The sequence below is a fragment of the Schistocerca nitens genome, chromosome 11, assembly GCF_023898315.1.
Source record: "Schistocerca nitens isolate TAMUIC-IGC-003100 chromosome 11, iqSchNite1.1, whole genome shotgun sequence".
Lineage (NCBI taxonomy): Eukaryota > Metazoa > Arthropoda > Insecta > Orthoptera > Acrididae > Schistocerca > Schistocerca nitens.
The window spans coordinates 143,603,787-143,625,299 of NC_064624.1; the positions used below are offsets into that span (position 1 = coordinate 143,603,787).

Consider the following 21,513-nt stretch of genomic DNA (forward strand, 5'->3'; position numbering starts at 1 on the left):
TAATATAACCGAAGGTTGTCTTGACTTTTCTATTTGCTGAGTTAGTCCTTCTGACATTTATATATCACTTTTTCGATTTATTCACATTTCATGCAGCCATTCTGCCTTAGTTTTCATGCTTTTCCCGTTTACTTCATTCCTAAACGACTTCTATATCTTTATTCCTGAATTTGACTGCACGTTTTTGTACTTCTTCCTTTCGTCAATCAGCTGAAGTATTTCTTCTGTTACCTTCTCTGTGTTTCCTCTCAGTTGCCTACTTTTCAGCTATGTTTCTCTTTCCAAATTGTGTAGTTCCTCTTTCTATTAATGTCCATTCCTCTTCAATTGAATCTTTATTTCTTAGTATTTGTGTATCCCAGTTCTTAGCGCATTATTTCTTCCTGACCAACTGTTAAACTTCAGTCTAGTCTTCGTCGTTACTAAATTGTGATATGAGTCTACATCAGCTTCTGCGTGTACTTGCTTCCAGTACTGGATCCCATGTCTCCTCTGATTTCGGAATCTCTGCCTGGCCATCACCCCACATCACCCAATCTTTTCCAAATACATGCCTACCTCTACCACTCGTAAATACTGAACAGAGCACTCGCAATTACTACCTGCAAGCTATTGAAGAACACAATTAGTCTTTCTCCTTTCTCATTATTACTGCCAAGCCCATATTGTCCCGTAAGATTATCTTCTACTCCTTCCCCTAAAACACATTCCTGTTCCTCATGACTATTAGATTTTTACCTCCCTTCCATACTTAATTACCCGTCCAATACACTCACATACTTGCTCTATATCTTCGTCTTCTGCTTGCGACATCGGCGAGTATACCTGAACTATCGTCGTAGGTATTGGTTTGCTGCCGATTCTGACGAGGAAAACCATATCAATGACTATTCACACTAGCTCACTCCGTGGCCTGTCTTCCTATTCATAACCTGTTATACAACTTCTCTGCTGCTACACTCGCCAGACCATAAACCCTTGTCTTCCTTCCATTTCACTTCACTTATTTGTTCGTGTTAAGGGCACGAATTACAAGGGAATTAACAGAAATTAATAGTTATAAAACATGTAAGTAGACCATGGACATTAACATGTAAACATGAAAAGGGCAAAGAGGTGTATAATTAACTTGCTTTTGCCCAAAAGTCAGCTACGTTCGAACCATTACAGTTAGCATACTGTTAGAAGTAATTGTACATAAATGAAAATTCATAAATATACTTAAGTATGGAATAACAGACATGAATTAAATTGTCTTCGCCCAAAGTGTTAGAATTGGCCAGCATAAAATCTTTTTCAGTGCATGATGACGGGTACAGACGTCAGTTTCGCAGACATCATCTCCTCCTCTCCACACTCACAAGGTGAGGGTCCTCTAGCGTATCCCCATTTTTCAGGAGTTTCTTTACGCCGCCCAACACCAGCTCGTAATCTGTTGAGGGACTTCCAGGTACACCAGCTCTCATTATCACCGGGAGGTTGTCTCCAGTCTAGAGGAGCAGTCTCTGCCCTCTTTCTCCACGCGTCTAGCCTTTGGTTTTTGTTGTTTACATAGACCCTTACAAAACTTTTTCTGGGCTTGAAGAGAGACGGTGCTGGCTGAGTGTCAGATGCCAAGGCTCTAAGTCACTTCACTCACCCGCACTATATCTGTACTGAGCCTTAGGACTTCATTTTTGAGTCTTCTGACGTTCAACGCACCGACTCGTAGAATATTACCCTTTCACTGGATAATCAGTCTCCTCACCCTAGGCAGTCCCCCCCCCCAGGAGATCCGAATGGCGGATTAGTTTGAAATATTTTGCCAATGCAGAGACAGTCATGACACTTTTTCAGTTACATGCCACATTTCCTGTTGATACACTTTATGTGTCTTTAATGCAGTGGTTCTCATTACCTGCTGCATCCTCATACTGTTGATAACTGTTGATTCTTCCGTCTTACAGGGGCACTTTCCCATCCCTAGGCTAAGAGAGGGTCCTGAACCACCACTGGCTGTCCACCGTCTTCCGTCTTTCACAAGGCCATTGGAGAAACGAGGCTGACTTGACTTCCTATGCCAGAAGTCTTCAGCTGCAATTGCTGTTCATTTTTATTCATAAATTAAGCAGAGCCGAGGTCAGAACCAGCGACACAGGACGTTTTTATTACTAATAGAAGACCCTAACCCACTTTTTTGTAATCTTATTACGGGAGGTTTTAAAGTGCTTAGTAAACTAAGGGATCGAGCACCTACTGCTTATTTTTCTTTTTTTTAACAGACTGGAAAAAAATTATACAGGCAGGATTAGATCTTGTGATCCTACGATTCGTAGCTAAACGGTCTACCACTTTTACTTTTTTTTTTTAATTTCATTACACATTTTCTATCCCAAAGAGAATAAAACAATATCGTAGTTAGCTGGACACGGTACTGTCACTCTCCGTTTCCAGACGTTTTTCTTATTTTTTTAAATTGAAACGAGACCAAGAATGTCAAAAGATTTGATAAACTGAGAATTAATATACCTGAAAACGGGCCATGACGAGAATACAACAAGGACTGGCTAACTCAACCGATACCTTGACGACAAAATGCAAGGCTCAACATATTGGCAAGTATGTCGCTATACCGCGCGGGCGCAGACACTTCCAGTATGCAGTACTCATGAAGTGGTAGAAGGCAAGTGGTTCCACACGGACTCTTCATCTACACTGTGCTGAACATAGTGTGTTTGACTTTGCCCTTGGCAAGTAGGAGGAGGCTGAATGCAAGAGAATATCACCCAAAAAGGCAGTCTCACCTGATAAGGTTGGGGATGCTTATAGTTTTTCAAGCCAGTTCGATTCGTGACCGTAACAGGTAAATCTATCTTGTAGCGTGTCTACTGCAGGAAAGCGACTGCCCTGGTCAGTGACTCTAAATCCATTACGAAATTGACGCTCATCGGCGAACAGAAGGCCATGCACAACGTGCTACCACAAGGACGCCACCGCCACCGTAGAACTGGAAGGCTAAGACGAAGCAACACCGTCTTTCAAGGAGACTGCTGCGATGACTGTTCACCAGCTGCCATGAAGTCAGTCCTCCACGTCACATTAACAAAAATGTGGTAGTGCGACGCTGTAGCTATTCGGAACAGACGAAATTTATTTTAGATTATTTGTTGGTGTTTGGCATGAAGCCCATGGTGAGACTCACATCATGTAAGTGACAAAGCGTGTCACGCCATACATTTAGGTTCAAAATCGCTCTGAGCACTATGGCACTTAACATCTGAGGTCATCAGTGCCCTAGAACTTAGAACTACTTAAACCTAACTAACCTAAGGACATCACACACATCCATGCCCGAGGCAGGATTCGAACCTGCGACCGCAACAGTCACGCAGTTCAAGACTGAAGCGCCTAGGGCCGCTCGGCGACACCGGCCGGCCATAGATTTAGGTCTACATGGCAGAGAGCGCAGTGGCGCCATGGCAAGGACGACGGATTCCGCGTTTTGGAAGGTGCCGATTCAAAAGTGTGCAGCACCTTCCAATTCACTGCTCCTGCACAACGATGGAAATTCTGAATTCCATTTTTCGTTTTCTGTACTGCTTCCTTCACTAATACAGTAAGGAAATAAGGTGAAAATAATACTGGATTGGGGCATCAACCCCGTGTTGGGACTAAATATCTGAACAGCTATCATTTCTTTCCTTTTGGAACATAGTATCAGTCAGACTTAAATAACCTTCCGCCGCGTACTTTTAAACTTTGCAAGATTGTATCGACGCTGTTCACTTGATGAAACTTACTTCAACACCGAATTCAGTACCTATGAAAGACAGAGAGGACAGACTAATGCTCTTCAAGTAATCAAAACGAATATTTTCATTATAATGTTCATAGGACAAATCAAGGTCCAATATTTTCGTTGTGGAGTCCAAATGTTTCCTCTACAGTTATCCTTGAATCTAACTACACGTTAGCTAGATAATTTTTGCCTGAATGTCTGTTGACAATCTCTTGCTTTTTTTTACCAGACCAGGATGTTTCGTAATATTAACCAACCTAAAATCTTATATTCTTTTCACAAAACTCAAATTATCCCTAATCATGTTCATAATTATTTCATATATTAGTACATCTGGAAGGGGTCAAATTGTCGTACTTCCACAGATCAGCTTCATAAGTTGGACGTGCTGCGCCAGTCGTGCTGCTGTCAGTGGTCACGTGATCACTCTCGCACTCGCAGACGAGCTCCTGCACGTCCACGCAGCCCTGACGCCCGCCAGAATCGTCTTATTCCAGGGGCAGCGGCGACAGGGCGTACAGCTACCACAGCACAGGTAACAGAGCTCGTGAGACCAGACACCTCAACACAAACTGTTGCGAACCACCTATTAGCAGTGAGACTGTGGGCACCCACACTTCTAGCTCCTCTCCCCTCCCACCCTCCCCCCCCCCCCCCCCACATACACACACCACAGCATCGACGTGGAGAGCTCGTGGAGAGCTCGACTGCTGCCGCCAGGGCTTCGTTCACCTGGAACAAGGAATGGCGCGCTCTGGTCTTCAGCGACGCCAGGAGATACTGCCTGCATCCAAGTGACGGTCGTTTGTGCATACGAAGGAGAGCTGGTGAGTGCTACCTCAAAGAGTGTACACACTGTGCCGTTCCTGGAGAGGACATGCAGAATGTTGTTTAACCTGCTCTTTTGTTTTTCTTGTAACAGGAAGATGGTGTGTTGTTCCAAGAGGATAATGCTCGTCCACATACTGCTCATCGAGCTCAATGTGCCCTGTAAGACGTGTGGCAACTTCCGTGGCTGGCACGATCTCTGGACTCCTCTCCAGTCCAGCAGGTGTGGCGTATGATGGGACGACAAGTGACAGGTGCGACGTGTCAAGCGAGGACTCTTACACAACTACGTGACATCACGTATCCCAGAGCTGTATTCGCCACCTGTACGACCCACTGGACCACAGAGTCAGTGCCTGTGTTGCCGCCCATGGTGGCTACGCCACTTGCTAATATGGATGTCTCAGGTTGAGTCGATGCCTGGTTCGTCCAAGCGTGTGTGCTATTCGTCTGTATGTGTTACCACTTCATGTACTCCATATGCAGTGTTGCAACAATAAATCTTGAGTGACCTATTAACTTCCAAAAGCACCATTTTTTTTTCTGGCAGTGTATTAGCAACCATGAGCGGCAAAATTTGCAGACAATAATCCTATACTATGAGATCATCAGCGTCCATCTTCCACCTCTAGTCCACGCTCGCCATAGACATTAAACCACGAGTGCACGGGCAGCGCTGCCCGTGACGTCAGAAGCGCAGCCAGACACCGCGGTGAGGCGGGGGCCGAGTGCACTGAGTGGAGCACTGAGGTCCGCAGAAAGTTATCAGATGGCGGACCCTGGCTGTGCAAACGCGGGCTCGGAAAAGGAAGAAAGTGCAGCCTTTGCTGGAGTCACTCGCGCCGGTCTTCCAGGACGCTTAGCACGATGCCGCAGCCGTGGCGGCTACCTCGGCAGTGAGCGCTCAGCCCCCACTGCCTGAGAGGACAGCGCCGGCCGCCACCGTCAGCTGCCGTCAGCCTCCGAGGCACCCACTCGGCCGCCCACTACGTTTTTTCACGCGGCTGCACAGACAAGCTGTTGTACTGCATTTGCGGCATTCTTAGTGGCCTTCCCTGCACGGAAAGCGAGCTGCCAGTAGTTTGTACCGCTCAGAAGCCGGTGAGACGACTTCTGGCGTCACCCAGCTTTTCAGATGCTTTTTACAGAACAGCCAGCAACCAACTAGATCTATCGAACTTCCTTGATTATAACTACCTCCGCGATTTTCCGTGGCCACTTTATAGACATCGATTATAAACGAGACATAAACATGGAGTTACCTTTGGCGCCAAAAGTTATATAATTTCTTCTGATAATCCGTTAGGACATTGACCTGTGCCTCAAACAAGACTATTTAAGGGTATAGAGACAACCTCATGAATACATGTCAGCAGGGGACCGACCGTTCGAGGGGCTGGAGGCTCGGGAATGGTGTGGAGCGTTTTCGGTTGCAGTGACATGGGACTCCTGATATGTCTATATACAATTCTGATAGCTGACACGTACATAAGCATCCTGTTTCATCATCTGCATCCATTCATGTCCATTGTAAAGTCCGACTGATTCGGGCAATTCGAGCGCGGGGCAATGCGGCAACCCACATGTCCAGAATTATTACAGAGTGACTCCAGGAAGTTTCTTCTGGATTTAAAAAATTCCGCTAGTCACCAAACTCCCCAGACGTGAGAATTATTGAGCATATCTTGGACGCCTTGCAACGTGCTGTTCAGAAGAGATGTCCACCCTCTGGTTCTCTTACGGATTTATGGACAGTCCTGCAGGATTGAAGGTGTCAGCTCCCTCCAGCACTACTTCAGACATTAGTCAAGTCTGTGGCACATGAACCAATTTCTTTTACTCTTCAGTGCCTACATGTGTGCACGTGTATATGTATGGTTCTTTTTTCACCTACCCATATTATGTACAGGCAAAAACGAATTAGAAACGAAAAAGTGGTTGACTGGCAAAACAGAGTGCTTATTATTAGTTTTCAATTTGTACATGGAATTAAATGCAAATATGGCACATAATTAAACGGAAAAAGCAGATAGTTTATTAATTTAAAAATGTATATGGAATTAAATGTGAAATTATATATGTGATTAAATGGTATAAATGGTTCAAATCGCTCTGAGCACTATGGGACTTAACATCTGTGGTCATCAGTCCCCTAGAACTTAGAACTACCTAAACCTAACTAACCTAAGGACATCACACACATCCATGCCCGAGGCAGGACTCGAACCTGCGACCATAGCGGTCGCGCGGTTTCAGACTGAAGCGCCAGAACCGTTCGGCCACAGCGGCTGGCTTAAATGGTATAGAAATTGAATATAGTAAAAAATACACATCGATCTTTTTTTTTACAAAAAAAGATTCTTAACAATATCATTGTTATTTCATAGAAAAGAACCTAATCACTACAAATGCCTAGCCAGAAGTAAATGATGAAAAAGAAGGATTTCCTTAAATGAATATTGTAAGATGTCGCTAGTTATTTACAGTGTGCTGCATTACACATGTCTTTTCTTCAAAAATAGACACCTTACATATCAGCACAAAGTAAACTTCAAGGTAAAACAATAGGAACTAAAAAAATTATGTACAGTCACAGCAGCTTCGCAAAACATTACCCCTGTGTTACAGTAGCTATATATAATTCAGTATTAACATTAAAGTGCTGACTGCTGCGGGCCACACGCTGTGGCGTGCCACCCCCCTGGCCGCCCTCCTGCGTGCACCACCAGCTGCGGCGCCAGCACTGCTGTGGAGGCCGTGGCTGGCTGGCTGGGTGGGTGGTGGGCTGGCTGCTGGCTGCTGGCTGCGGCCCCGCCTCTGCAGGTCTCCTCTGGCGGCTCCTCACCCAGCCAGCCAGTGGCCACGTGGGGCCTGCGGCGGCAGCTCGCCACAGCACTGCCCGGCCGACACGTGCGCCGCTGCCCCACAGAGGCGTCTCGCGCACAGTGCTGGAGACTCCCGAGTAAGCACTGGCTCGTGGCACGTTTATGTGCAGTACAATGGTGCGGACTGGGATGCGGTGGGACAGAGAGAACAATTTATTTTGTATTTTCTCTATTTTATACATTCTATACTCGTTGTGTTGAGCATTGTTTTCCGGGAAATTGCTTTATATTAGCGTTAAATTCAGCTTGTACAGTGTTCAGTCCAGAAAGTAGCACATATATGAGTAGATATACCATCCCTAAATTCTGCTTCAATGGACTTGATACTAATGGCCTCTCCTGGCACAGGGAGAGTACATGAAGTTATAACCTTCTCCTCCCACATTCAGATACCAGCATGTTAGCCCGTCTGTAGCAGTCGCTAACACGAATTATAAAGCACCCAAATTCCCCACACCCAAATGTTTTATTTAAATTCACATATCCCCTGAAGTTAATTCAATCATAGCTTCCTATTATATATCCACTATTGAAACTGTCCTCCCATACATTTCAATGTCGGTTGGTGGTTTAAATGCACCACACTCTGTTGTCATCTACTTCTTCGAATACTCCCTCATGCTTCACAGATAGTCCTTTCGTGCCAAAAACACTTCCAAAGTTTTCTACTTCTACAGCCATCCCAAAGTCACTGCCGGGTTCTGGATCTACATTCACGGGTTTAGATAGACTGTCAAATTATATGTGTTGGTGAAAAGCGATACACTTCTACAACTTAACCGAGACTTGGTGAGTTGAGGAAGCTCTGATGTCTGAGTATAATAATAGAAAGACTGCCGGCCGCTGTGGCCGAGCAGTTCTAGCTAATAGTCTTAGGCACAGTATAGGAGATGTTAAAAACAAGATGCTTCCTAAATCAGGAATTTATAAGTTGACTTGTAAAGACTGTAGCAAAATTTACATCGGGCAAACACGGAGAAGTTTTAATACCAGATTTGAAGAACATACTACTGGAACAGCACGTAATAAGTCACTCTTTGGACAGCATTTAGATATGGAAAAACATGCAGAAATCAATATAAGGGATAATCTGAAGATACTGCATGTAACTCGAAAAGGTCCTATGAAGGATATTCTAGAGAGTCTGGAAATTTTTATACATAATAAACGGAATCCGGCAGCGATGCTGAAAGAAAAAATAGAGCCACGATAAAAAAAATTTCGAGCTATTCGAAAATAGTATTTGTACACAATAATGATACTTTTCCTTTTATTATTTCAATAATTTAATTCCTTTGATCAGTACTACAAACATACCATAAACTTTTATCCTATCTTTAGATTTTTTAGGTTATCCTTGATTGTCGATATTTCCATAATCTCAAATAGGTGACAACTTCTCTGTGAATGAAGAGCCACGACATACCTCTACCATGGCAACGGACGCCGTGACCAGGGCGAACATAACACCATATATGCACACCCGCTGCTACCATGGCGACGGCGTCCTCGCTGCACAGATTTTTTTTTTTTTTACTTTATTGTTATTTTAAAACATGTACAAATCAGGTAGGCTGGCAGCGGCACACTACGCCGCTCTTCAGCCATAGCGTTTTACAATAGTATAAAAACGGAGAATGATAATGAACAAAGTTACGGGCAAAAGAGAGAAGTCACAGAGACACAAAAAAACACGGAGTCGTTCACTCGTGACAATAACAACACTGAAAACATGGTGGCACGGCGCACAGAACACTGATGAATCCGACGGCACAAGTGAACGTAGTAGTGGGACGGCGGACACCAAAAACACTAAACGACGTCACACACACGAGACACAGAAGGCGATGATCTCCGGCGCGCGAATGTTCACTATGCGTGTGCGAGTCCGGGGACCTGCCAAGAGAGGAGGAGGAGGAAGGGGAGTGGGAGAGGGAGAGGGGAAGGCAGAGATGCCACGGGCAGGGGAGAAAGGGGGGAGGGAGGAAGGGGGAGGGGAAGCCCGGGGGAAGAGGGGTGGAGGGAGGGGACGGGGGAAAAGGAAAGAGAATGGAAGGGAAGGGAAGAGAAGGGAGGGAGGAGGGTGCCTAAAGGAAAGGACACCAGAAGTGGGGGGTGGGGCAGGGTCAAAGTTGATAGGAGGGGTAGATGGAGGGGAGGAGGACATCATCAGGGAGGGGGAGCTGGCGGAAGCCACCTTGGGAGAGGGTAAGGAGGGTGGAGAGATGGAGACCAGGTGGGACGTGGGCATACAGGCGCGGCAGCGGGCGGGGGTGGGAGAGGATTGGGGAGACGAGCGGGTGAGGAGGATCGAGTTTGCGGGAGGTGTACAGGATCCGTATCCTTTCAAGGAAAAGGAGGAGGTGGGGGAAGGGGATGAGATCGTACAGGATCCGCGTAGGGGAGGGGAGACGGATGCGATAGGCGAGGCGGAGAGCATGGCGTTCAAGGATTTGGAGGGATTTATAAAAGGAAGGGGGGGGCGGAGATCCAAGCCGGATGGGCATAACAAAGGATAGGGCGGATGAGGGATTTATAAGTGTGGAGGATGGTGGAGGGGTCCAGACCCCACGTGCGGCCGGAGAGGAGCTTGAGGAGACTGAGGCGGGAGCATGCCTTGGCTTGGATTGTCCGGAGGTGGGGAGTCCAGGAGAGGCGACGGTCGAGGGTGACGCCAAGGTACTTAAGGGTTGGAGTGAGGGCGATAGGACGGCCATAGATGGTGATGTAGAAATCAAGGAGGCGGAAGGAAGGGGTGGTTTTGCCAACAATGATCGCCTGGGTTTTGGAGGGATTGACCTTTAGCAACCACTGGTTGCACCAAGCGGTGAACCGGTCAAGATGGGATTGGAGAAGGTGTTGGGAGCGCTGCAGGGTGGGGGCAAGGGCAAGGAAGGCGGTGTCATCGGCAAACTGGAGAAGGTGGACGGGGGGTGACGGCGGCGGCATGTCCGCCGTGTACAAAAGGTACAGAAGGGGGGAGAGGACGGAGCCTTGGGGCACACCGGCAGAGGGGAAAAAGGTGTAGGAATCTGAGTTTTGGACGGTGACATAGGAAGGACGGCGGGAGAGAAAGGAGCCGATCAGACGGACGTAGTTAATGGGAAGGGCGAAGGTTTGGAGCTTGAAGAGGAGACCGGAATGCCATACTCGGTCATAGGCACGTTCGAGGTCCAGGGAGAGGAAGATTGCGGAGCGACGGGAATTAAGCTGTTGGGAAAGGAGATGCTTGAGGTGAAGGAGAAGGTCGTCGGAAGAGAAGGACGGCCGAAAGCCACACTGGGTAACGGGAAGGAGGCGGTGCTGGCGGAGATGCTGGTGGATGCGGCGGGTGAGGATAGATTCCAGGACCTTGCTGAAGACCGAGGTAAGGCTGATGGGGCGGTAGGAGGAGACGGCGGATGGTGGTTTGCCGGGTTTAAGGAACATGAGGATACGGGAGGTTTTCCACAGGTCGGGGTAGTAACCAGTGGACAGGACTACATTGTAGAGCCTGGCCAGTGTGGAGAGGAAAGAGACAGGAGCTTCACGAAGGTGACGGTAGGTGACACGATCGTGACCAGGAGCGGTGTTGCGTTTTGTGCGGAGGGTAGTAATGAGATCCTGTGTAGTGATAGGGGCATTGAGTTCCGTGTGTGTAATGTTGTCCAAGTACTGGAAACCAGGAGCGAGGGGAGGGACAGATGTGTCAGTTCGATCGCGGATATCCGGGAAGAGGGAGTAATCGAACTGCGGATCATCGGGGATGGAAAAGACATCAGAGAGGTAGGAGGCAAAGTGATTGGCCTTACTAAGGGAGTCAGGGAAAGGGTGATCATCATGGAGAAGAGGATAATAAGGGGAGGGTTTAGTTCCGGTAAGGCGATGGAAGGCCGACCAGAACTTGGACGAGTTGATTGGTAGGGTAGCATTTAAACGGGTGCATGTCCGTCGCCAGTCCCGGCGTTTCTTAGCCGCGAGCAAATTACGAATGTGTCGCTGGAGTTGCCGGTGGCGTTGTAGTGTGTCCGGGTCACGCGTGCGGAGGAAGGCACGGTAGAGACAACGGGATTCACGGAGGAGGAGGACGGCCTGTGGGGATAAGGTAGGACGGTGGGGGTGGATGGTGACAGTAGGGACGTGGGCCTCCACGGCCTCAGACAAGGTCTGCTGGAGAAAGGAGGCGGCTTGGGTGACATCGTCAGGGTGGTGGTAGGTGAGAGGGTGGAAAGGGTATCCCGATAGGCATTCCAGTCGGCGCGGGAATAGTCGTGGACATACTTAGGGGGAGGGTCAGTACGAGGGTCGGGGCGGGGCGAGGGCGACGACCGTCTGAAATGGTGAGGAGGACAGGGAGATGGTCGCTACCAATAGGCTCCAGGACATCCACCGTTATGCGGCCAAGGAGGTTGGGGGAGGAGAGGATAACATCGGGAGTGGAGTCGGATTCGGGACGGGTGTGCTGGGGGATGGGAATGAGGTCGCCATGAAGGGAGGAGAGGAACCGATGCCACCGCCGTAACTGGGCAGCGGAACGACTATGGATGTTGAGGTCGGCGGCGATCACGTAGGAGGAGAATGTACGGTCGACGTGGGAGAGGAAGTCGAAGGGAATAGGGGCGTTGGGGCGGACATAGATGGTGGCGCAGGTAACGGTAAGGCCAGGGAAGAAGAGACTAAGGATCAGGTGTTCGGTGGGATCGGGAAGGAGAGGTTGGAGCCGAACGGGGATCTGGCGATGGTGCCCAATGGCAACTCAGCCACGCGCAATTGGGAGGGGATTATCGGAGCGGTGGAGGAGGTAGGGCGAAGTGTGGATGGTGTGGTGGGGTTGGAGGAAGGTTTCATTAAGGAGAAAGGCGTCCACGCGGTGGGTGGCAAGGGTGTGGAGGAAGAGGTTCTTTTTGGCGGGAAGGGAGCGGATGTTGTTGAAAAGGATACGGTGCTGTCACGCCATGACAGGGATTTAAACGAGGGTGTCAAGACGGGAGAAGGTGAAATGGGCCTGGTTATTGGAGTAGGTGGCGTACATTTTGAGGTGGAAAACGGATCGGGCGGCGAGGGAGATCTGTTGGAGGGTGTGTCGGCGCTGGAAAGGATGAACATTCTGCAGGACAATGGTGAGGAATCGGATGATGTCCTCAGCGGTAGGGGGCGGGCGAAGGGAGTTGCCGGGAGGGGTGGGGGCGTCCAGAGGACGGACTGGAACGGTGAGTTCAGGAATGGTAGGAGGGGGTCGGGCCTTACATTTCTGGGAGTAGGTGGGATGTTACAGGTATTACAGGAGGGGGGGGACTGGAGATTGGGGCACTGCCGTAAAAAGTGGGCTTGCCTACAGTGCGGGCAGGTGGGGGCCTCGCGGCACTCAGATGTTGTGTGTGCATTATATCGCAAGCACCTTTGGCAGCGGAGGGATTGAGGAGGGGAACGGGAGGGGTCAACTTTATAGCGCTGGTTAAAAAGGAGGGCACCCTCCTTCAGGAGACGGTCTATGGAGGGGGCGTGCTCAGAAAAAACGCGCATAAGGCGGGTGGGGCCGGCAGCGTTATGGATGCGGCGAACCGCACGCACCTCCAGATGGGGATGGGCCTGAAGCTCCGCCAACACCTCCTCCTCCGTGATTACTGGACTGAGCCGAGTGATCACGGCGGTGAGGGTTGGCGGGCGACGCGGAGGTTGGGGTTGGCGGGAGGGAGGTGGTGAAGGAGCAGGGGTGAGAGAGGCATGAGGGCCAAAGCGGGTGACAGGGATGCGGGAACGGAGGTCTGTGTGGAGGGTAGGGCTGGGGGAGGAGATAAGGACCGAATCGCGGTGAGGAGTGAGGAGGGAGATGGGGGCACCAGGACAATGCTGGCGAAGGAAGAGGGTGAGGTTCCGGGCTTCAAGGAGGAAGGGATCCGGACGGGAGAGGAGGTAGCGGTAGGAGGAGGGGGTAGAGGAGGAGGAGGAGGAGGGGGCAGGGACGGGAGGGGAGACATCCATGGCATCAGGGGTGGGGGAAGGGACGAGGCGGAGCCTTTTTGGGGGCAGAGGAGGCAGGGGTGCCGCTGGGGCGCTTGACGGCGATGGAGGAGGTGTGGGGGATGGGAACAACTGGAATGTGGCGGGGAGTGGCAGGTCCCGGGGCTGGAGTCGGCGCCGGAGACGGTGAGGGCGATGGCAATGGCGATGGTGAAGCCGACGACGAAGACGATGAAGGTGAAGGGGAGAGTGGAGCGTGGGCAGTAGCCCGGCGGGCGACCACCCTGGCGAGGGCTGCAGAAACGGATGGAGCAGGGGGAGGGAGTGGAGGGAAGGGATCAGAGGAGGCGCGGGAGGGAGGAGCCCGGGACGGGGCGAGAAAGAGGGAGGGAGAGGAGAGAGTGAGGAGTGGGGGAATGGACTGAGGGGGGAGGGAAGCGGCACACCACGTGATAGTGGTGGCAGCAGCGGAGGGGGAGGTGTAGATAATGGCAGTGGCGGTGGCTGTAGAAGTGGTGGTGGGGGTGGACATGATGATAAGGGGGAAAAAACACAGTACTAGACAAAGAAACAAACGAGAGAGACAGAGAAGAGAGGGACGGAGAATGACGAAGGAGATTGGGGCCGAAGCCCCACTCTGCTGCCGCTGGTGGCGGGCGACCCGGCCGGTTGGCCGGCTGCTGCTGCTGCTGCTGCTGCCGGGGGCAGCAAGGAGCACCGCTGGCCGCTGGCTGCAACCGCTGGAGGCGGGACCACTGCTGGCCGCTGGATGGTGACCGCTGGCTGCTGGCTGCTGGCTGGGGCCGGCGTAGAGGAGGACCGCTGCGTGCTGCTAGCGGGGACGCTGCTGGCTGCGGGCTGCTGGCTGCTGGCTGCTGGCTGCGGGCGTAGACCGCCGCTGGCTGCTGGCGGGGACCGCCGCTGGCGAGGACCGCTGCTGACCGCTGGCTGCTGGCTGCTGGCTGCTGCACGTCGATGGGCTGGCTGGATGGCTGGCAGGCAGGCTGGCTGGCTGGCTGGCTGGCACCTGCAACACCTAACACTTCGATCGGTACGTGAACAGCACAGATCGAAGGGCGGTATTCGACTGAATTACCGCCGAAGATGTCGCTGCACAGACTAGAGGGCGCCCGATATACGCTTTGTAATCCATGGCAACGGCGTCCTCACCACAAGGAGTAGAGGGCTCTGTAGTCCATCCGTATCAGCCGTTTTAGTAAATTGACTCAAATGTTTTCTACGCACATCTACGAATAGATATATTATAATACAAGACGACACCAGTTTTTGTGTGTCACAAATTGTTTTACTTTATATTATGGCACATAATGTAATATACTTTTACGAATTTTACGAGTTGACTACTGAACATATGTTATTATTTTATGATTAACAGTATAACTGTAACTCTTTTTAAATGGAATGGTTCCGTTTTCCGTTATTTACTGTCACATTTATGTTAAACCAAGGTGACTAGTATTTACATATAATAAACTGTATTTATTGCCGTTGATCGCCGCTGGGGGTGCTACCATCTATTCACGTGACCTCAGAACGCTATTTAAGCCCATACGAAGGGTTAGTCTCACATAGTTTCCTCAGTTATGCAGACAGGAGTGACACCACCAGCAGTCGACCAATGGGTAACATGTTTAAAATTTACTTAATTTCAGCTGTTGTATAATGGAGTCTTTCTGACGGACATCTATAATTTCACGGTGTAGACGCCCAGAGGATGACCCCTACGTCGGCTTGAAACCGGTTGGCGATATAATAATAATAATAATAATAAATGCGAATAAGACTGTTTCTGAATAATTGCTTCAGTCTGGAAACGCGCGACCGCTATGGTCGCAGGTTCGAATCCTGCCTCGGGCATGGATGTGTGTGATCTCCTTAGGTTAGTTAGGTTTCACTAATCTTAAGTTCTAGGGGATTGATGACTCAGATGTTAAGTCCCATAGTACCCAGAGCCATTTGAACCATTTTGAATAGAAAGACTGCACGTCTCATAAATCTGGAAGGTAGTCTGTGGCCTGCTGATACATTTCAGCTGGAGTTTGTTACCCTGCTGAAGAAAGACATAGGTATAATCGAATATATTTGGTTTTTGGCCCATCCCTGATGATAGCACTTCGCAACGTTCTTTTCACTACTGTATACAGACCTGAAACGATCCTCAATGGGGCGAGAGCAGTGTGGCGGAGGGGAATGGAGGGGGATTGGGGTGGAGAGGGAAGGGTGAGCGCACTTCTGCTGTAATACGACACCGGAAGAAAAGTACTGACAGATCCTGAGGCAGCGATTTGGCTCGCAGTCCACAGTGATTAAGTGCTAAGGTGGCTCAGTACAGTCTGTTAACGAATGGACGACCGTATACAATAGGTTTCTAGAATTGTGAGTGGCAGAAAAATTTCTTAATAACAGAACCTCTTACATTGCACTCGAGAACATAATCTGACAGACAGGATGAACTGATGATGCTGTGGTGTACGGGGAGATGTAATTCTTGAGTGACTGTGGGATGGTACAAGATGACTTACACAAAATTTCTAGATGGTGAGATGAATGGTAGTTGGATCTAAACGTAGAAATACTGGAATACAGCATTAGCAGTCAGATCGATGAAATATCTCTGTGTAAGGTTGCAAGGCGATATGAAATGGAATGAGCATTTAAGAATGGAGCAGAGAAGGTGAATGCACGACTTCGAGTGGGAGGATTTTAGGAAAGGTAGGGTTAATCTGTAGAAGGCAGAATATAGGACAATAGTACAACCCATTCTTGAGTGCTGTTTGAGTGTTTTGGATCCGCACCAGGTGCTATTAAAGAAAGACATCAAAGCAATTGAGAAGTGTGCAGCTAGATTTTTTACCTGTAGATTCGAACAACACTCACATGTTGTAGAGATGGTTTGTGAACCCAAATAGGGACCCCTGTAAGGAAGACAATGTTATTTTCGAGGAACACGGCAGAAAAAATTTAGAGAACCGATATTCGTAGCTGACTGCAGAATGATTTCACGGGCATCAACGTCCATTTGGCGCAAGAAGCACTAATACAGAGAAATTAGGGTGTCCGTGGGGGCAAATATACAGTCGTTTCTCCCTTGCCGTATTTAAGAGCGTAACTGGAGAGGAAATGACTTGTAGTGGTGGAAGGCAGCTTCCGCCATGCACCATATTGTGACTTATTGCGAGTATAGGGAGATGTTCATGTATATCTACTACAATGCTCAGCATGCCAGCAAGCGGTGTGTGACGGAGCGTGCTTCTAGCACCCCTAGCTGACAGCCTCTTTAGTGGACTTGTTGCATCTTCTAGGTGTCCTGCAAACAAAACACAGACTTTGGCTCGTCTTCCACTCAAGATTTTCTGCTTGATCGTTCCTATTTAAGTTGGCCCTAATTCTAATCCCTTGGCATTAGCTAAAATGGCTCCCTTTGAATTTGTGTGACTCATCGTGCAAAAGAAATATAACGGAGTCCTTCTAGTTCGTATGTGGGTGACACAAGACTTTTCATTGTTTAGAATCAGCTGCCACTGCCGCGCGGGGTTGCTGCACGGTCTATGGCATCTTGTCACGGTTCGCGCGGCTCCCCCTGTCGGAGGTTCGAGTCCTCCCTCGGGCATTGGTGTGTGTGTTGTCCTTATCATAAGTTAGTTTAAGTTGGGTTAAGTAGTTTGTAAACTTAGGGACCGATGACGTCAGCAGTTTGATCGCACAAGTTCTTACCACAAATTTAATTTAAAAAAATTAATGTTCAACTGCCTCTTTGCGTACCTCACCGATAAATTCTCTAAATCATTTTGCTATTGCTCTGCTCTTCTGATGACTTTACTAGATGGTAAAAGAGAGCATCATCTGCAAACAATGGCTGCTCAGATTGCCTCCTAAATCGTTTTTATAGATTAGGAACAGCAGAACGCCTTTCATGAGGAAGGGCAGATACCACTTTTGTTTTACTCGATGAGTTTCGTGAACTCTCACCAGGCAAACAGGAACACGGCAGACATCCGGATGAGAGGCGTCACGCTTCCCGTGGTTTGGCCGTCCTGCGGCAGACTTCCGCTGCGCTCGTCGTTATATTGAGCGCGCGCTCCCTGCGACGCGCACTGCTTCTGTTTGCTCCCCAGTGTCGACAGCGGACAATGCAGCCGGCGGGCGTAATTGCCACACTGGCAGCTCTGCTTGCAGCAAACGAGACCTACTCGGTGCTGGATTGCGTCTGCTGGCACTTCAACAATGTTCTTGTCTCTGACAGTATCTCTGAACTCAGTCACGTTGAAGAGTCGATAGGACGGGAGTACTGTGTTGGTGAAGGTAAGTGCTTTTTCGTGCAGTACAGACTGACAAGACGTTATGCACAGTGCAGTTTTCACTCACGCACAGGCGCCTTGGCTTTCATATGCTCTTATCAAAGGTTATACGTTTTCTCCCTGACGGTGAAGGACCGCCTTGGGGACAAACTGCACTTCATTCTCACCCTTTTCGGTCAATGTACTTTGTAATAACCTTTTGCATGTGAAAAATATCATAATGTACGATTTGGAAAGACGGTAAATTAAGCATCTATATTAGCGAATTGAGCCCAAAACGTTTTTCATATGTGTGGGAATAGATAGAAGTAAGATGTTGCGAGTTACAACGAGTAGATTCTTTAACACCAAAGCACCTTCTTGCATAATTTCTGCCGTACCTCGTCATAATAGCACCCTTTACGTATTTTCCGTAGTTCTGTATTCTACATAATCGTGGACATTGATATTACAATAAGAAACAATTCACAATGAATATAGTGATGTCAAACGGCTCTTAACTACTTAACGTACAGCGATACATCGATAAGAAAGAAAATGAAATACAAACTAAGAACAAAATTTCGATCGTTGCTAAGCACAATGAGGAGTGGAAAGTTCCGAGTGATAAGAGAAAATGGTGGACTGCTTTCTGCGCTTCAGAAATTAACATTCGCCGTTGTGTCATCGCGGTGCAGAGGACGTATCCTTAGCGGTACAGCACAGACATCGGTGGCTGATGCTTGAAGTGGCTGGCACGGAGTTCATTTCCTTCACTGCGCTGTACAACTTACCTTTCCGAACTGTTTAATTTCCTAAATTAAGGAAAATATTTTTGTAGTTCTAAAATTACCTTATAATGAGCCTGAAAACGTACGTAGGGTTGAATCGGCTGTAGACGTATAGAAAAAGACCATCCTCCTTTCCTTTATCGTGATGGATCTATGACTCTGTCATTGAAATTTGGAATCCTGTGAATCGTTTTCTTTGCAATAGATAGCATGGCAAGATGAGACAGCCCATCTTCATCTCTGGTACTTCTAAGAAACTGTTTGATCCGCGACAACGTGCGGAAACACGTCTCTGCTTCACAGCTTCTCATGGGACAGCAGCCGCTGATTTCAGCAGATTCCTGACGTCGCCAAAAGGTTCTTGCAGAATATTTTCAATGACAAACTTTATAAGGGCTCCTGCGTTTTTTTTTTCTTGAAACATATTTCGAGAATAAATGGTCTGTAGCTCTGTTTTTAACTCAACTTTACTTAAAAAATTGATAGGACTGCGTAAGAGCAGATAGCACATTTTCAGGACACTAATTTTTCAATGAAAGAAAGAAGTGGTGTTTGAGTAAATTAGAGGGCAACAAGTGGCTGCAGAATTGAAACCTCTGTTTCTTCTGTGATATCATTAACATTGTCTCTAATTTGAAAAATTTCGTTTCGGAATGATGCTGCTGCTTGCTTTATTGAGACGCGACCAGTGGTATATTTTTGAAATTGGCTGTACTAGATGTTCACGTAGGGCATACATACATTTTATAAAAATGGATATATATATGTGTGTGTGTGTGTGTGTGTGTGTGTGTGTGTGTGGTTTGCAGATGTACCACATCCCCTCCTGAACCGATTTCAACCAAACTTCCTACACACATCTCTTACCGCCAAAAATGAATTGCTGTGGGCGTAATAACTACTCATCTGTCATAGTTCAGGGCACATAACGTCATAAACAGTAAACTTAAGAGAAATCCCCGATACCTGGCAGAGCTTTCATCATCTTTCAGCTGCGAAGCGCAAACGGCTGTAGGCGAAAACATTAGCGACCTGTAGGGCTGCGAAGAGTCTATGCAGACGTTTACAGCGACTGGAAGAAAGCGCAGGTCGTTCCCATTTTCAAGAAGGGTCATAAATCAGATGCGAATAATTATAGGCCTATTTCGCTTACGTCAATCTGTTGTAGAATAATGGAACATGTTTTATGTTCTCGTATTATGACGTTCTTAGATAATACAAATCTCCTTCATCATAACCAACATGGATTCCGCAAACAGAGATCATGTGAAACTCAGCTCGCCCTATTTGTCCAAGAAATTCACAGTGCCGTAGACACTGGCGAGCAGATTGATGCCGTATTCCTGGACTTCAGGAAGGCATTTGATACGGTTCCGCACTTACGTTTAGTGAAAAAAATACGAGCTTACGGAATATCGGACCAGGTTTGTGATTGGATTCAGGATTTCCTAGAAGAAAGAACACAACATGTCATTCTTAACGGTTCAAAATCTGCAGATGTAGAGGTAATTTCGGGAGTACCGCAAGGAAGCGTGATAGGACCTTTATTGTTTACAATATACATAAATGACTTAGTTGACAACATCGGTAGCTCCGTGAGGCTATTTGCAGATGACACGGTTGTCTACAAGAAAGTAGCAACATCAGAAGACTCGTACGTACTCCAGGAAGACCTGCAGAGGATTAATGAATGGTGCGACAGCTGGCAGCTTTCCCTAAACGTAGATAAATGTAATATAATGCGCATACATAGGGGCAGAAATCCATTCCAGTACGATTATGCCATAGGTGGTAAATCATTGGAAGCGGTAACGACCGTAAAATACTTAGGAGTTACTATCCGGAGCGATCTGAAGTGGAATGATCACATAAAACAAATAGTGGGAAAAGCAGGCGCCAGGTTGAGATTCATAGGAAGAATTCTAAGAAAATGTGACTCATCGACGAAAGAAGTAGCTTACAAAACGCTTGTTCGTCCGATTCTTGAGTATTGCTCATCAGTATGGGACCCTTACCAGGTTGGATTAATAGAAGAGATAGACATGATCCAGCGAAAAGCAGCGCGATTCGTCATGGGGACATTTAGTCAGCGCGAGAGCGTTACGGAGATGCTGAACAAGCTCCAGTGGCGGACACTTCAAGAAAGGCGTTACGCAATACGGAGAGGTTTATTATCGAAATTACGAGAGAGCACATTCCGGGAAGAGATGGGCAACATATTACTACCGCCCACATATATCTCGCGTAATGATCACAACGAAAAGATCCGAGAAATTAGAGCAAATACGGAGACTTACAAGCAGTCGTTCTTCCCACGCACAATTCGTGAATGGAACAGGGAAGGGGGGATCAGATAGTGGTACAATAAGTACCCTCCGCCACACACCGTAAGGTGGCTCGCGGAGTATAGATGTAGATGTAGATGTAGATGTAGAGATGCACGACAAATTGCCTCATAGTGCATGACGTCTAAATTTACTATTTCTTCCCTACCACCTCTGCTCGCAGCACATTCTGCACACAGTACCGACGTACACCAGGGAATGTACCTGCAAAGTCGTGTCATTGCATGACGCAACGACCAGGAGATGTGGCGTCACGAGTGATGAGCTGTGTGAAGAAATGCCGCGTCATGTATGAAATTTTAATACATTTATTCGTTAGAGCTAAGACACACACAGAGTCGAGTCCACTTAAGAGAAATCCCCGATACCTGGCAGAGCTTTCATCATCTTTCAGCTGCGAAGCGCAAACGGCTGTAGGCGAAAACATTAGCGACCTGTAGGGCTGCGAAGAGTCTATGCAGACGTTTACAGAATCGCGGTCCAGACATGAAAATAAGCTGTGCTTACACTTCTCGAAATTATGCATATTTCTTTGTGCGACTGTTTCGTAATTTTAAGTTTTCATGAATACATATAAATGAAATTTTTTCGATATTACAGAAAAACATAGTTCAATTTTTGTTTTCATTTCTCATAGAAAATTGCCAA

At 48.0% G+C, this 21,513-nt stretch overlaps 2 protein-coding genes across 2 annotated transcripts in view; one reads left to right on the top strand and one right to left on the bottom strand.

The window, feature by feature from the left end:
* LOC126213515 (poly [ADP-ribose] polymerase tankyrase-1-like) overlaps positions 1–21,513 on the bottom strand; it is a 586,304-nt gene that overhangs the window by 420,156 nt on the left and 144,635 nt on the right. The gene's annotated exons all lie outside the window — the stretch shown is intronic.
* LOC126213513 (uncharacterized) overlaps positions 17,580–21,513 on the top strand; it is an 84,151-nt gene continuing 80,217 nt past the window's right edge. The window contains exon 1 of the mRNA XM_049941345.1: positions 17,580–17,754. Within this exon, the coding sequence (XP_049797302.1) occupies positions 17,583–17,754 (172 nt within the window). The 5' untranslated portion in view covers positions 17,580–17,582. The remainder of the gene's footprint in view (positions 17,755–21,513) is intronic.